The 15,760-nt window shown below is 43.4% G+C and overlaps 1 protein-coding gene across 1 annotated transcript; it reads left to right on the top strand.

Moving 5' to 3' along the window:
• Positions 1-4,479: 4,479 nt before the first annotated feature.
• T265_02852 (hypothetical protein) lies at positions 4,480-13,886 on the top strand (the record flags this gene model as incomplete). Its single annotated transcript, XM_009167196.1, has 4 exons — positions 4,480-4,795; positions 7,223-7,779; positions 8,102-8,179; positions 13,335-13,886. The coding sequence occupies 4 exons, from the start codon at positions 4,480-4,482 to the stop codon at positions 13,884-13,886; spliced, it is 1,503 nt and encodes a 500-aa protein (XP_009165460.1).
• Positions 13,887-15,760: the final 1,874 nt, after the last annotated feature.

Here is a 15,760-nt window from a genome sequence, read left to right as displayed (position 1 = left end):
AACACGAATGAGAGAGTTATACCCAGGCAGGCTAGTTATAATCTAAGCTTTTCAGCATAGATCGAATCCACCTCCACGATGAAATCTCAAGTTAAACTACAAGGTCCACTCATGGCGCCAACACACTTTTCTCAGTCCCTAGGTTGGCATATCACACTTACAGCGACCGTTGGGTTCAGTAGACTGTCACAGCCCGGTAACCGACGCAGCCATCACAAGGTGTGAACAAGCGACATAATCGCCAGTGATTCATTCACACCTTTATTAGACTTGCCCATTGCGATGAGTAAGATGGGAGTCTTGGTCGACGGATTCTTTTAGAAAGTAGACTGTCATTAATCATAAGGTTGTTGGAAATTCTTGGACAGTCCGCGACCGGTTTCGACCTTCTTGGGACCCATCAGGCAGGCGCAGTCCCAGAGTTTGCTTTCTACTTGAACTCAAATTGTGCGAAATTAGCGAAACACTCTCATTTGCAAACAAATTTGGTTTTGCGATAGACTCTCCCGGAACCCAGCAGAGTCTTTCATTTATAATGTTATGATGCATAGAAACCTCATAAACGAGGAATTCATCTGGGTTCCGGGCACTGTTCAGAAGCCTTATGAGTAGTACATTACGAATATAAACGTGTCGGGATATCTCGAATATCATAGCGACTGAAACATGAGGCGGCCTGGTGCAGCACATTCGGTTGCCTAGAGACATCACAAGCGAGAGATTCAGCTGGGTTCCGGGTGAGTCTCGCAAAACCAAATTAGTTTGCAAATGAGCTCATTTCGCTAGACCGTCATTAGTCCTCTCGGGCATCATGCAGAATAACGTCCAGTGGGTTGTTTTTGAAACTGAAAGTGCTCCGTAGAACACACCGGACCTATACGATTGTGTTGTGCCATTTTGAGACAAGTACTGGTGATACTGGAGTGTGCGTTCAGCGCGACCTCCCCTCCACTTTGATATGGAGAACCGTTGAAATCTAGTTGAGGGAAACCAATTGCAGTAAATCCCAACGACGCTGATTACTGGGCACTTACCTAGCAAATGTAAGTTTCAGGCCATGAGCAGCTCCATATAGCGGCCTTACAAGGTTGTGACCTACTGTCAACAAAGATGTGAAGTTGAACACTTCGACAGCAAGAATCGCATAGCAACTTAAGTTGGAACGATCGGTTGTTAGCCCTACTTTGGTGTGCACCAGAAAGTGTAATTTAAAGTACACATCTACCGCGAAAATACACCCATTTGCACATCAATCTGGTTTTGATGGAAGACTGACCTGGAACCCGGTCGAATCTCTCTTTTATCATGTTTTTAAGCAACTTAATGTACTATACCAGACCGCCTCATCTTTCAGTTAGCACGATATTCAAGATATCCGATACACCTTATAGACGTAGCATACTGATGAAAACTCTTTGACATCCCATTACCGTTTTTGCCCTTCATGGGGCTCATCAGGTGGGAACAGTTCCTGTCAAGCTTATGTTCTACCTGAACCTAAATCAGACAGATTTCGATAAGTACACTCATTTGCTCATATACTTGCGTTTGACGATGGACTCACCTAGAACCCAGCTGAATCCGTACTTTATGATGCTTTTGGTAGACCTTACAAGCTGTTCAAGAGAGGCATGAGGTTGACGGACTGAGCCTACTTCATGAGCCTCAAGAAGGATCAAATTGGTCATAATCTGTCGAAGAGTTTTCAGCATCCTTAGGATTAGTTTATTTAGTCTATATTTTCACTAGTTTTTAGTGAATCAGCCATTACTGAATATCTGCACGTATAGTTAACTTAACCCGATAAGCATGCTTTTGACCGTCCGCCTCAGGGCATTCTTTTGGTGCGTGGTACGGTAAGCTAACTTGTTTTCATTGAATGGCGATGGAAACGGTGCATGGTTTATACATGCACACAGTGAGTACTGGCATATTGCCGCTAAATTAAATTTAATCATTTCCAAATTAACTATCGACTGTCTACCAAGCCATTCTGAAACAGTCATTTTCAAATATTTAATCCAAACACGGACTGCCTCTACTAGCATCTCTGGGAGGAAATTCCTCTCACTTTCCAAACATTTCAGAACGGAAAACAGCGGCAAGAGAATGACCTGTGTAAGGGATTTCGTTGGTACCCGTTCGACTCTCGACTGAACGGTCTCCTTCCTGTTGTGATGTCGTCTCTCCTTTCCCTAATAAAATTCAAAATCGACTAGTCTCCGACGTATCCCGCATTGTCGCCACCCCCAGAACGACGATCACAGTCCAGGTACTTAGCTACCTCCCAAGAGGGCATCGCCGTTGAGCTAGTGTTAGCTTGCAATACTTGCCTCCGCGTTTCCGACAACGTGACCATCAGGAAGGTCGGATTCCTGAAAGTGACTACTGAATGTCCGAAATCTACTGAGACCCTTAGCTCTACTAGATACTGATCGGAGAGACAATGCTCTCTCAATGTGCAGCGCGTCACAGCCTTATATCAAAGCGAAAAAGAGTGAGTCAGCGTTGTACCAAGTCCAATAAAATAGCTTGAGACCGTTGTATTTTCGTACTCATGCTCTCGTACCCGCTCGTTCAGAATAAAGCTGCTGTATTCCCTTCGGTGAGCCTTTTTCCGGCACTAGGCACTGGAGCGGGGTCATCAGTCATATAAGCAGATCGGCAAATCAGAAGATATGACGGCGACCCAATCATTGAATTCATTGTGACTTCAGTGCTTGCCTGAAACACCGGATTTCACGATTATCAAAACGCCGAACTGCGAGCCAACCGAAGCTCACAACCCTAATGACACGGCGTAATTTAGGTGTGAATATACAACCCCCCGTGAGCTAGATGGTTTCACATCTACTACATAAGGTCTTAACCACCTTTAGAAGGAGGTTTCTTGCTGCTACCCCATTGGGCAGAATTGTAATATCGAAAAGTCAATCAATAATCTATTGCAGTAGAAATTGTGACTCGCGAAACTTCGGGAACGTCTGACTTAGAGCTAAATTACGCACCCGAGGCTTCTAGGTATTCAGCACTCAGCAGTTTGTGCGTCACGGCAATCTGACGCTCCATCTTGTTGTCGAAGCGCAGCAACCTTATGAGTAGGGTGTTATTTCGAGACGGCAACGTACTGCGGTATTTTGAATATCGTACCTACTGAAACATGAGGTGGCTTGAAGCAACACATTCGGTTAAAATCGGACCATCATAAACAAGAGATTCAGGTAGACTCAGTTCAGTCACCTGTGAAACCCAAATTCGTGTGCAAATGGCAGCATTTTTCGATTACGTTTAAAATCAAGACGAAATGAACTTACCCCGGGTCTCGGCTTATTGCAAAATATCCGAGATGGCTCAGTGGTTGGATCGCGAATGTACTTACCGTAAGTTCCGTGGTCGGACCCCACACTTACCGTAAGTTCCGTGGTTCGGACCCCACTTCTGCCTCTCGAACTCCCCTATCTAGGCTTGGACAACCTGACAGTAGCCCTGCCCTAGAGCTTCCTTATGGTGGCATGGCAGCTAGGCACCGAAAGGGTGCTACAGCTGAATGATTATCTTTTATTATCTATGAGGTACTTTTGTATAAGAAAAGAGGAGTGTTTTTGGGGACGTTCAATTTGGATTCTACGACTTGAAGTTTGAGCTACCTTGGTACTATATGCGCGAGAACGATCCTGAAACCTAAACGAACTCTTAAGTCCAAAAAAGTCAGCTTCATCCAATAAGGGACACCATCGTGGAGGAGGCAGGAATCCAGTGTGGCCAATCGGAACAAGTGTATATACAAAACTGAGCACAAACTGATTGCATTTATCCAACACTGATGGACATGTGGAGGCGGGTTTTTTTTGAGTTTTTAATTCACTATTCTGGAGAGAAAATAAATGGATGCACTCTAAGTGCAAAGCCTCACTCCAAAATTAAGCTCTGCCTTGACCATTGATGACTTCTGTTTTTCCCACGTGCCTGGGATTCTGTCCACTAGATTCAATTGAAGACAACAGTTTCCCACTTTGCAGTGAGCTTTTGCCCACAGAACGCTGTTTCTTTCCACCTTCTGGAAGTCCACAGCTCTTTCGACACCCAGTCTATTCGCCATCCACACATATGGATTTTCTTTCACACGCACGCTGTCACCTATGGTGTCGCCTGCACCAATCACATCATCCGGTCAGCCACTTCACCGTGAATAGGCCAATCACAACCGACCCTTGAGGCACAGTGATGACTGAAGGACATCCCACATGCGCGTGCTATCCCATCCCCTCGGTCAGCTAAGTGCTTGATTTTCGGCCCACAGCAGAGCCGGATCGAATGGTGCACTGGTCCTTCCGTTTTGTACCCCCCTTCGCGCACACAAGCAGGGCAGTTTAACACACGACGCTTTCCGTTTTTAAGCTGACCATTCGCAGCGGAGCAAAAGCTCCACTTCCGTACATCTGTCACTGACGACCGGACGACATAGTGCCCAAACAAACTATGGACGGATCAGCATTTTCCATTGTCAATCTGATCGATAATAGCCAGAAAGCGAGTCAACAGTACAACTCAGACCCTCGCCATACGGTTAAATCGAGTCAACCAAACAACTTGACTGTAGCAAACAGGACTGACGAACTCACAAAACCTGCAGACCTCAATATCACTGCTAACGTTGGGTCACCGAGTTTCCCAAATCCGAACAACGTACCTCCAATCACAGCGGACGGTTTGTCGCAACACGATGACCTCCTGAATCGATTGTACAAGGAATACCGTGATACATTCTGGCGTACGTTACAAATCAAACATGAAGGTAGGTTCACGTTTTTTGCATCCTAGAAAAGACCGCTACACTTTTCAATGTCAACTACGCATGGCCTCACAACTACGAAGTCCTGAATTGACGGTGAATCAAGCGTGCTTCCAGCGATAGAATCTCTGCTGAAGAGAGACAGAAACTTAAATCTCAATTGGATCTGCGTTAATGTATAACTTCCTAGAAAACGAACTGTCAACCTTAGGATAATTCTAGCATACGGTCTGCGCAATATGTGATTTTGCATTATCTAACAAAAGTCTACTAGAACTACTGCCTGAGAGCTTCGTGAAGCCATTGAACTTTGACTATAATACGTAACCCATTATTCTCACGAGTCAGCTAGAAATGAAAGGATTGGAAATGGTACAATTTTCATTTGTTTCTTAGTCCTGGATCGAGCGTCAGGTGTCTAGGTCGGCCTAGGAGAGCTAAGTTTATGTGAGTCTGATTGAATACAACCAGGCTAACATCAAAGGCAGTTCAAAGGTTGAACTAGACTCTTTGCGTAAAAGATATTTTGATCTGATATGAGCTCTGGATGGTTGTTTTCCAGTGTACTGCGAACGACTGTCTTCTAATACATCAAGTAATTCACATACGCAACCATTAATTTTGTTGACTACTTTTTCAACTTCACGCATAGCCAGATGGGCTTAAGTAACAACAAACCTTTAAAAGTCGAATGGAGAAGATCGTTTGTTTATCCTGAATAGGTCGAACTTAGAAGGGAAACGTTTCACATGGCGTTTTGGTTTTCGCTTACCACAGAATAGGATAACAGTGTGAGCGTAAGGGCTACCAGAACTCTTTCGGAAAAGACAAAAACCAACACTACATAAGGATAGTGCATAGATCAGAGCTGGAATGAAGCAGTCACCCACTTTTAACAGATATTGTGGAGGATCCATGCTTTCCGTTTCTTTGTGATGAATGAAAAATAATGAAGAGCTTTGTGGAATAAATAACTGATGAAAAGCCACTCCGGAAAAGCTATTGGAGTGCCATTTCAACATCCAACATCCACAACAAACGATGAACATGTGCCCCATAATGGCTTTGCTGGTTTGAGGTTACACTAGACTCTTCTGACGAGCAGCATCTTGAAGAACCTTTCTGGCGTTATCCTGCGGTTGATGTTTAGTTGGATAATTGTTTCCGGCTGATTACGGGTTTCAACTGTCTGTGTGCGAGTCTCCTGGTAGTCAATTACACCCAATTCAGTCTGTGATGCATTTATCCTTATTAAGCTGATTGACCGATCGATTGATTGGTCATTACCAGTCTTGCATCTGCACCACATCTCTAAACACAAGTGACCACAGTTGCGGGTACATCTCATCGTTCGTATACGATACCAGTCTGCCGAGGAATTACATGCTTTAGAAATACGTACATGACATTTTTTAGGAATTGGACAGACGCGCAAACACAAAGGTCCACAGTGCGTTTATTAAAAAAGCGTACATGGATAGGCTGCGAATGTGTCAAAAATTTCCCTATAGATGGCAGGGAGGACGTACGGTGTACCCTAATCTATTCGACACCACTCGCGATGGCTTCTGGGTTCAACCTTCCGGTCGCTTCCCCCCCCCCCTAAATTCGCATTCATCAAAATGGGACATTTATCCACTTCACATTTTCCACTATACCAATCTCTCGATTGAAGCAGGGTGTAGGTGATTCACACTACGATAACTGGTATGTCATCTGACGTGGTTTTATGCAACATCTCAGCATAATCCAGTCGCCCAATGGAAGCCCAACCAGGTAGATGGACTTCAGTGAACAGTCAAGGTGGAATGCACATCCTACCTAGGCTCAACTCAGGGTTTGTTAATTATCGTTAAGCGCTAAACTTACCCGCAGGCCAGTGGATAGGGCCACATCTTACGGCTTTTTGGAGATAGTTGCTTGAAGGCTTTTCTAACAAACGAACGGCAGTAATTTCTTTACGGGACCAAAAATAAACCCTCAGCACATCTTTGTCATATAGAAAAGGGTTATTTATATGGCGAAAATTCCTTCACTACTTACGGTAGATCTTGTTGTGGGTATCACCTAGAGAAACCGGTTTTTATTGTATCTTTGCTTAGCCGCTTTGGGCCTGGACTAACTAGGTTAGCAAAAGATTACTGTTGAAGGATTCGCATATCGACATTAGACATTGCCTACTTTTCCAAGATTTTCTCTTATTCCTGTGGAACTCTTCACCATAGTGTTTCGCCTGCCTTCGTATCTGTTGAGTACTTGTCTCGAGAAGCTGGCCACCCCTATCAATGATTGATACACGTTGCTTTCTGGCCATTGCTGTTTTTGGACAAGAAAACTAAAACGCCTAGCTTTGTGAGTTCGCTCACGCTATGAGATACACATTTAGACTTTTTGAGTTTACATACTGAGTATTGCACTAATTACTTGCAGCACTGATGAATCAGGTCAGATGCCAGTCAACTCCAAAGCAAAACGGCCTAGCAGACGCGTATTTTAGACCTGCATTCCCAGTGGATTTCAGCGCTCCATCGGAAGTGAGGGATGACTGGTCGCCAAATCATCTGCTCCATTCCACTGACCACTCAGATGGTAAAAACATGCAGAACAATGGCTTTGGAGAGAAACCTTCCGCAACACTTAGCGAAAATCAAAACAAGCCTCAGTCAAAGGGACTCGTATTGGCTTCCTGCGTCCCATCTCAACTGGTATCTCCGAATGACCTTTTTCGGAGCTGGCGGGATCAAGCGTTGATGCAAGCTCAGCCAGTCAAGACACAGCATCCATGCAACGACTCGCCTCTGTTTCAATTCCTACCAGGGTCAAAGTGCTATCCTGCTCTGTCAAGCCTGTCTCGGAAGAAGCGAACACGAGCGGCATTTTCTCATGCACAAGTGTTTGAGTTGGAACGTCGGTTTACCTACCAACGTTATCTATCAGCACCGGAAAGGGCCGAACTGGCAAGATCACTAAGACTGTCTGAGACGCAGGTAAGTCCTCGTGATATAAAGTCTAGACATTGTAATTTAGTGTCCTATCCCTCTAAGTGTATAATCTTAAACCTGAAACTTTTTCACATCGAGACTGACTTCATTCTGATATTAGTGATGGCTATCACGAAAAGGGTTTTTTCTCGCGAGGCTTCTCAAAATTTTAAAAATTGCGGATACTACTGATCTGTGGTCCAATTTACGAAACAATGCCATCAAAAGAACAACAATAGATTAACGAAATACACATTTGCAAACTAATTTGGTTTTGCAAGAGACTCACCCGGAACACAGCTAAATCTCTCGTTTGTGATGTTTCCAGGCTCCCGAATGTGCTACACCGGGCCGCCTCATGTTTCAATCGCTACAATATTCGAGATATCGCGATACATGTATATTCGTAATGTACTAGTCATAAGGTTGCTGATTAATGTTCTGCTCGGTTATTTGAGGCCAAATTAATGATGTGTGAAGACCAGACTTTCCTTAGGACAGTTACTTAAATCTGGTTTACTAGAACGTTACTTCCTTAGTTACTGTTTGGTAAAAGCGTACTAGTAAAACATGGTAAAATTAGAATGCCACAGCTAATCTTTTTCTCGAATATTAAGGTTAAAAAGCCCATTTCATTTGGAATGCGAATGAACAACTGGTGCACTCCGCGGTCGGTTCTACATAGGCTACCCGAGTTACATTAGAAAGCGTTGACTAGTTTATTAGCAGCAAATATTTTTTACTTTGTGCAGTAACTCAACAGTTGAATGATATGGTGGAAACTTCACGAGATGATTTTTTACAGATATGTGAATGGGAGCACTATATCAGGGCTTTAATAGGAATCAGATTAACGGAAGCTGGGGCGACGCCGCAACACAGCAAAAACCCAGACTTGCATACGTCCGATAGCCACTGAACCTGGTGCCCGCTGCCATGATTATTCCGAAGCGTTCACTACGTCGGCGAGTCCCTGTGGTCGCACTTTACTACAACTTCCATCCTAGATGAGCCCATAAAACGGCTTGAGAGCTTGGCGTGAAAAATACAGGATTTCCTACGACTGTAACCTACACGGACAAAAAGGATATATCCTAGCACTAATTGGAAAACCCAAAGCAACGTATTATGTAAAGCATATACTGAATGAATTTACTAAACGTAGGCTTTGTGCGTTGCCCAAAATCCTGGTTTATACCAACACATTGTGTGTTGGTGTAAGGTACGCAGCGAGTTATATATCCCTTAGCGTGTACACTAATTCCACAGCATCTTCCAGCAGCAACATTCTGTTGAATTGCGCATCGGTTAGTGTAGAAGAAAATCGTCTCTTTCCCACCATTTATTTGTCCTGCGGTAGTGCATACGAAATGAACGGGCTTTAATATCCACATCACCATCGTTCGAATAGTTCGTCTCTTTTCCCAGCTCAGTTATCCTCATGGTTCTACACCACAGAGTGGACTCTAGTTTCACTCTTATTAGAACCCTTGACCGTCCCGCGATTAGAACTCCGGACACCTGAAATCCGAGTTGAGTATTTTACCGCTACCACATCAACGCACGCTGGATGCATCTGGTTTCTCACTTCCAAAAAGGTGAAGATGTTCACCGTTTGGAGCTGTGATTAGTTTGCCTGACGAATACTGTCGCTCTGATAAGAATGTTACTCGAGTGCAGTACTTCAGCCTTTGTTGTGGAGTCACGAGGATGATGGCGCCGGTACAGAACGAAGATCGTTTAAACGAGGTTGATATAGACGTGAACTCTTCAAATCCCACAGCCATCGACAGCTATTGAATGAGTTTTATTTATTTCTTAGGCTTGACCACATCTTTATTGTTCACCATTACGTTTATTGTCGATGTTTCCCAACTTGCTTTGAAGCTAGGAACAAATGATTTGGGGTGTATTGTTGACTCTCCCGGGATCTTTGCGACGAAAATTTGTGATATAATTTATACAAAGTCAAATTAGTCACTGGAAGTTTATTGTTCTCCAGCAAAGTACCTTCCGAGACAGAATCACTGGTTCAGTGGTGTTTTTTTTTCAATCCAAATGGATGGGGCTGAATCTGCAGTCAGCAGGAAAATCATAACCAAACCGATAGTCTATGAGAATGATGTTTAGATAAACCGATAGCGCAAAAAAAGCGAAAGCATTATAGGACCATCCCCTGATGGTATCTGGCTTTGAACAATTTTGATGGCATGAGTCATTCTAGATAAGGCTCGTTGATGGCATGCACATTGTCTTCATTTCCTGTTTAATTGACTGGGTTCCAACCGAAGTTTTATTCAACAGTTTATGTATACAAATGGGTTTGAGCTCGTCACACGATTCCAAACTCAACCTAATTTGTTTGAATATGTTGCTGCATGGGCTGTGCTCAATCGCATCCTAGCAACCGGATAGGAATGACTCGTGTGTTTAAAGAACTAGCTCTCGCCATGGGTCAAACAACTGCAACCGGTCGATCTGGGTTTCACCTGGTGCTATGCGGCTCACGTTTTCGACCGGCGGTGATACAAGGCCTTAGCTGCAGCACGCATGCGGATACATTTTTCCGAGAACTCGGTATCTTTGAATTCTTGTCGACAGCCTGCAGTCTGCAACGGTTGTCTAAAAAATCTGTAGCAGTGAATCAGTAACCAAACAAATTTTGGTCATTATCAATTTCCAAACAAGCTAGTGAGTTAGGTGGTTCTCCGAGTTACGCTAGAGTGTTTTTAACCTCCGACAAGATATCAAAGTTCTTTCCATAAAAATGCATCAATCTGATACTTGTTATATGACGTCTACAAACAGATTATCACTGCGTGGCGGTGCAGTTAGTCATACTAATTCTGGACTTTTGTGCACCGTTGTGCCTTCATACCGCAGCGGCTGGAGGTGTGTAATATTGTGTACTTCAGAGTTAAAATGTATTTTTGGAATGCGGCTCAAACCTAACAAACAAATCTGTATTGAAACATGGTACAAAAATGACCACGTAGTCACTCTGGGAAATCCTCCTCAAAGAAACTTCCTAAAAGTCTTCTGATTTAATTAGCAAAGCAAGAATTCACAAAACCCGTAGCATAACAGGAATATAAACAAATGACTCGAACAGACAGTTTCTCAGGCCCTATGTATACAGGATTGTGTTGGATTTGTACTGTCGCTTGGGCGATCCAAGTTAAACTGAAGAGTACCATGCCTTGAGGATCTCAGTTGTTTGTTTCAGAAGTGACAAAGGATTGTACTGTGCGTGATGACTGAAGCTATAAAAAAGACCCCAAGACATTGTCTTGAGATAGGAATTGTAACCAGTATGAAGCAAGACAAACAGTGAATGAATCGTATTACAGCTGCATCAGTGTAGAGGCAGGGTTTGATGTCTACCTATCTACCTGGGCAATACAGACAGTGCTGTGACGTTTCTGAATTATAAGAAAATGGGGAAACGAAGAAAAATTTGCCTGGCCGGATGAGCTCCCACATCTGATTACACTTGCATGGTCGTTTGATGCAAAACGTAAAATATCAGTAGTGGCATAATATCCAAACAGAGAACCACTTTCCGTCAAAAAACCAACAATGAGCGCGCTGCATTGTTTCGGGGCGCCTGCTCATAACTTGGAGTGAATGGCAATGCCGAATGATGTCCAACACAGCGAGGCAACATTGGATCGGTTCTCAGGAACACCAATCACCAAGATTACGGTGATATCTCAGAGATATTTTGTTTCACAGTGAGATAGGTGACCCAAAAAGAAGGACACATTCTATTTGGATTTAAAGCCGAACAATAGGACGAAACTTATGATCTCTGCCAGATTATGAGCTCTCCTAGTAAGCACAGTTGATTTGACTGCAATGCCCACCATTTTTCTCAGTGCTCTGAACTCATGTTTTCACATTCGTTGGAGCTGTCGCAGTCAGTCGCCTTTGTTTTCTTGTTCGCCTATAAGGATCTCGACGATGTTCACTGCTTTGCTTGAATGACCGATCAGTTGCTAATCAGACTGGTGACCAGTTTTGTAGTGACTATAGTATAAGGCGTCTTCGTACACTGGTACAGAGATGAGCCAATACGAAATATTTACATCTTCCTTGTCCCATATTTCGACTATATTGTTTATATTAGTCAAGGGGTATAAGCAGTTCAGGCATCTCATCTTCGGTGAAGCTTGCTTTACCAGCCCCTACAAACTTACCTTAGGTTTTGAACTATCCGATCAACGTATCATTTGAAAATCTCCCTTGTTAGTGAGATCTTTTTCCGTGAGCATCAGCAGTTTTTCATGAGGATGAGTTGTGCACACTTTTGGCGCTCAGTCATCTTATACTTTTTGCATCCCTTTGATAACAGATTGCACAGCTTCACCAAAGTGAACATATTTTATAAATTTCGCGATCTCTTTGTAAACCGAGAGTTCAAGCATTGGGTCTAAGCGGAATTCACATCATAGATATTCTTCACTTCAATTTGTCACGGAAACTACCCCTGGTGGCTTATTTAATCCGAGATTCAAAATACCCTTCTAGCCATACTCATTGAAAGGTTGATAATGACAGGCTTTTCATATATTTTCCAGTGAACATCAAAGTAGGCAACTGAATTGCACGTCTCTATCACCTGTCCGTTCCACTAAGGGGCCGATGCACCATCGACTGCGATTTGTGCAATTACCAATTGTCCGCAATGCCCTTCACTCGAGGGGTGATGAGTGTATCCTAAGTGGCTCGGTTGACCTCATTCCATGGAACATGGGAAATCTGATCCAGTACTGTAACAGGAATAACAAAGACGGACATATTTTGTTATCTTGAACCAATTGATCTGAATATACATGTCAGCAAAGGTGCGATCTCATTCGAATGGAAGGTCGTGGAATCACAGTGGCGTAGCAGGATGGTTCACCCAGGGTTTCATGAAGTGAATTTGCGAAAAACACATGTACGGGTGGCTAGATAGGCCGAATAAGGTGTTAAGCGTTGCAACAAGAACTAATTTATTTCATGCTGGCCTATCGTAGTGTTGAAAGAATGAGGGGTTTATTGCTCTAAGTCTAACAGAAGCAGTACTCTGTGAACTGAAATAAATAACTTTTCAGACTGTCCGTCACATTTACTGAGGTTATCAACTCGAACCATATTCTTCACTGGTTTGGAGTGGTCTCTAGAAGTTTGCGACAAAAACGTAGCTGCAATGCATCTATCAGAAATGGACAGCTTGACGAGTGACGGACGGTTTAGTTGCGGAAACGCACATGTGTATCTTCCACACATTCCAATTCCATTTTGCTGAAGTAATAAGTGCAACAAGTGGAATCCATCCGTTAAGCGTCAAGGTTGGTTCCTCCAGCGAAAAATCTTCAATTTTACCTACTAAAATGTCAAGAAGAATTGCTACCCAGATTTCTCCTGTCATCGGAGGGATGACTCCATCCGCCCGTTGTTGGCATAGTGAGAAATGATGTCCGAAGCTGTGTCCACAATGCGACTTCGGAATCATGTATAGTTTTCATCGAATATCGAGATCATCGTACTAATTTCGCATTCTTTGCTTGTTACAGGTCAAAATATGGTTCCAGAACCGCCGCTATAAGACGAAGAAACGCCAACTGAGTACTTCCTGCGAGGAACTTCCTGAGGAACTTGCACCTTATTCCAGGTCAACTGCTTCACCAAACGGGTCCAATGTATCAAACAAAGAGGAGGTGGTGGAAACTCTACCGGAATATAACACGTCGATTGTTCAGGAAAAGATAGATAGTGACCATTTTGTTGCTGCTGGTCATTCAATGAACAAAAGTACAGATGGCACCAAACTCCCGGGATCAGAGACAACCATGCCGTATCAATTGACCAATTGTGCATATCTAATACCTTCACTTGCTAACCCAACCTATTGCACAAGCAGTGTACCAAGGGAGGCGGCAGTGAAACTTCCCCATTCTTCTCAGCCGAACAGCATGAGATCCAGAATTCATATGCTTTCCTTCGACCTCAATGCATTTCCCGACTTGTTACAAGCATACCTCCGTTCAGCGCACTCACAAAATGTTCCCACCGATTTCACGCAGTATCCCCCCGTCAAGAAGACTGTCTCTACATTTAACGCCTAACTGATGTAACCCAAGACTAGACTGTAACCTATCCTTATTCGAAGAAATATTCAGGCTATTTATTCACATGCATATGTGAGGTATCATCTTCCTAAAAACTATGGGGATTTCTAACACTTCAGCTTATCAGACGGGAGATGCCCCAGGCTCTGATAACGACTATAAAGACTACATGCTATCCCACCATCCGTGAGTGGAGACAGGTGGACCCCTCTCTAAATATAGAAGATTCCGCCTGTCTTCCTTAGTACATACTGTCTTATGCCACACCATCCAGGGTATATCCTCGTGTTTCAACTGCCAAATCCTTTCTTCAAATATGAACATGTGAAACACCTAAAACGACAGACCTTCGCATCTTATTCATCATACCGGTGAAATCTCCGTGCTTCACTCTTCATGGACCCCAGAAACAATCTCCGAAATTCCATCAGGTTTATTCCTTTAGTACCAGCTTGTAATGTAGGACGTATGTATGAGGAATACCATAGGTGAGGGATTCAGGTGAATTTCACCTGAGTTCTCTGTCAACGCTGACTTCATTTGGAGTAGACGGACTGTAGTAATACTTGTACACTTGAGTGTTCAAGAGGAAAATATTGTTGATGGCGAGTCGGAGGGAGTCCAAGAACGGTGAAATTGCTGGTAGGTTGCTCAGGTTTTTTTTATCTAATGAGTAGTACTGAAATACGCTCCGATATCTTAAAGTATCGTCCCAAATAAACGTTAGCTGCCTGTTCAGCTGATGAGTATCAGAAATTCAGGTGAATTTCAGATGAATCTCCTATCAGTACCCAGCTTTTCTGCCGCTCCTTTTGTCAGCCATGTAATTTCTTCGAATACGAGCTGAAAGCCGACAGGTTTGAGGTTTCCAAAAACTGAATGTATAAAACAGAAAGACAGAAAATCTGAAAATCTTCACCACCGCAGACTGGCAGGCAACGATATTAGTCATTCATTTAATTGGAAAGTGTTTGCAACTGACCGACCAACAGTCGCGTGATCAGCTTCCATCAGGCACACTCGAAACACCACTATTCACTTATATATTTCCGACCTCCTTTCCACTCTCGGCTACAAGAGAGAGCTACAATCCTTTCGTACGCATGTATCATAGGCGTAGGTAAGGTGCTAGGGAGCGTAGCTCGTTTACAAGGTCATATGCACAACATCAATTCTAGAGAATCTGGTGTTCTGACGTTGAATATTGGAAAGGTTGGGAGAGGCACCTCAAGCAAAACCCACTGTTTCTCATTTCGAATGAAGGCATTTAAAAAAAGTCGCATAATGGGACACAGTAATTGAATTACGCCCCAGCAGTACCTTTTGATAAGTGAATGAGACCGATGGGTTCGAACATGGACACTATGAACTGAGATTGGTATTTTTTGTTTGGAATATCAAAATTTCCTGAACTAACGCAGTTTCAGTCTACTGATCACTGTTGTACAAAAACCGAAGCATTCATCTTAGTGGTACGGAGAAAATTTCGCAAAGTCCTAGTAACTCGAGAGGAACACTTGTTCCCTGGGGATGACCATTGTACTGGCAGTTGGTTGTACACAGCTTTCACAGAAGAGAAATACTCTGTCATATTGATTGTCGTTTCAGCTGAAAAACAAGGCGGAATTTGTGCAGCACATTCAATTGTGAATGGGCGATTCAGCTGAATTCCATTCGAGTATATTGTTGTCAGCAAATTAATCTGCAAGTTAACGTTTGTCATATGCTTCAGTCAGCTGATTTTCATGCAGCCAGTGTGCTGTTTTCGTCCCACCCACCCGAATCCAGCCTTCCGGTTGAGATAACATCCCATCCAAACACACAGAAGGAACTGAATGAAGCATGTTCCGGCATGGAGAATATGATCACAG

Source organism: Opisthorchis viverrini (genome assembly GCF_000715545.1).
Source record: "Opisthorchis viverrini unplaced genomic scaffold opera_v5_37, whole genome shotgun sequence".
NCBI lineage: Eukaryota > Metazoa > Platyhelminthes > Trematoda > Opisthorchiida > Opisthorchiidae > Opisthorchis > Opisthorchis viverrini.
This window is presented reverse-complemented; position numbering and strand designations above follow the sequence as displayed.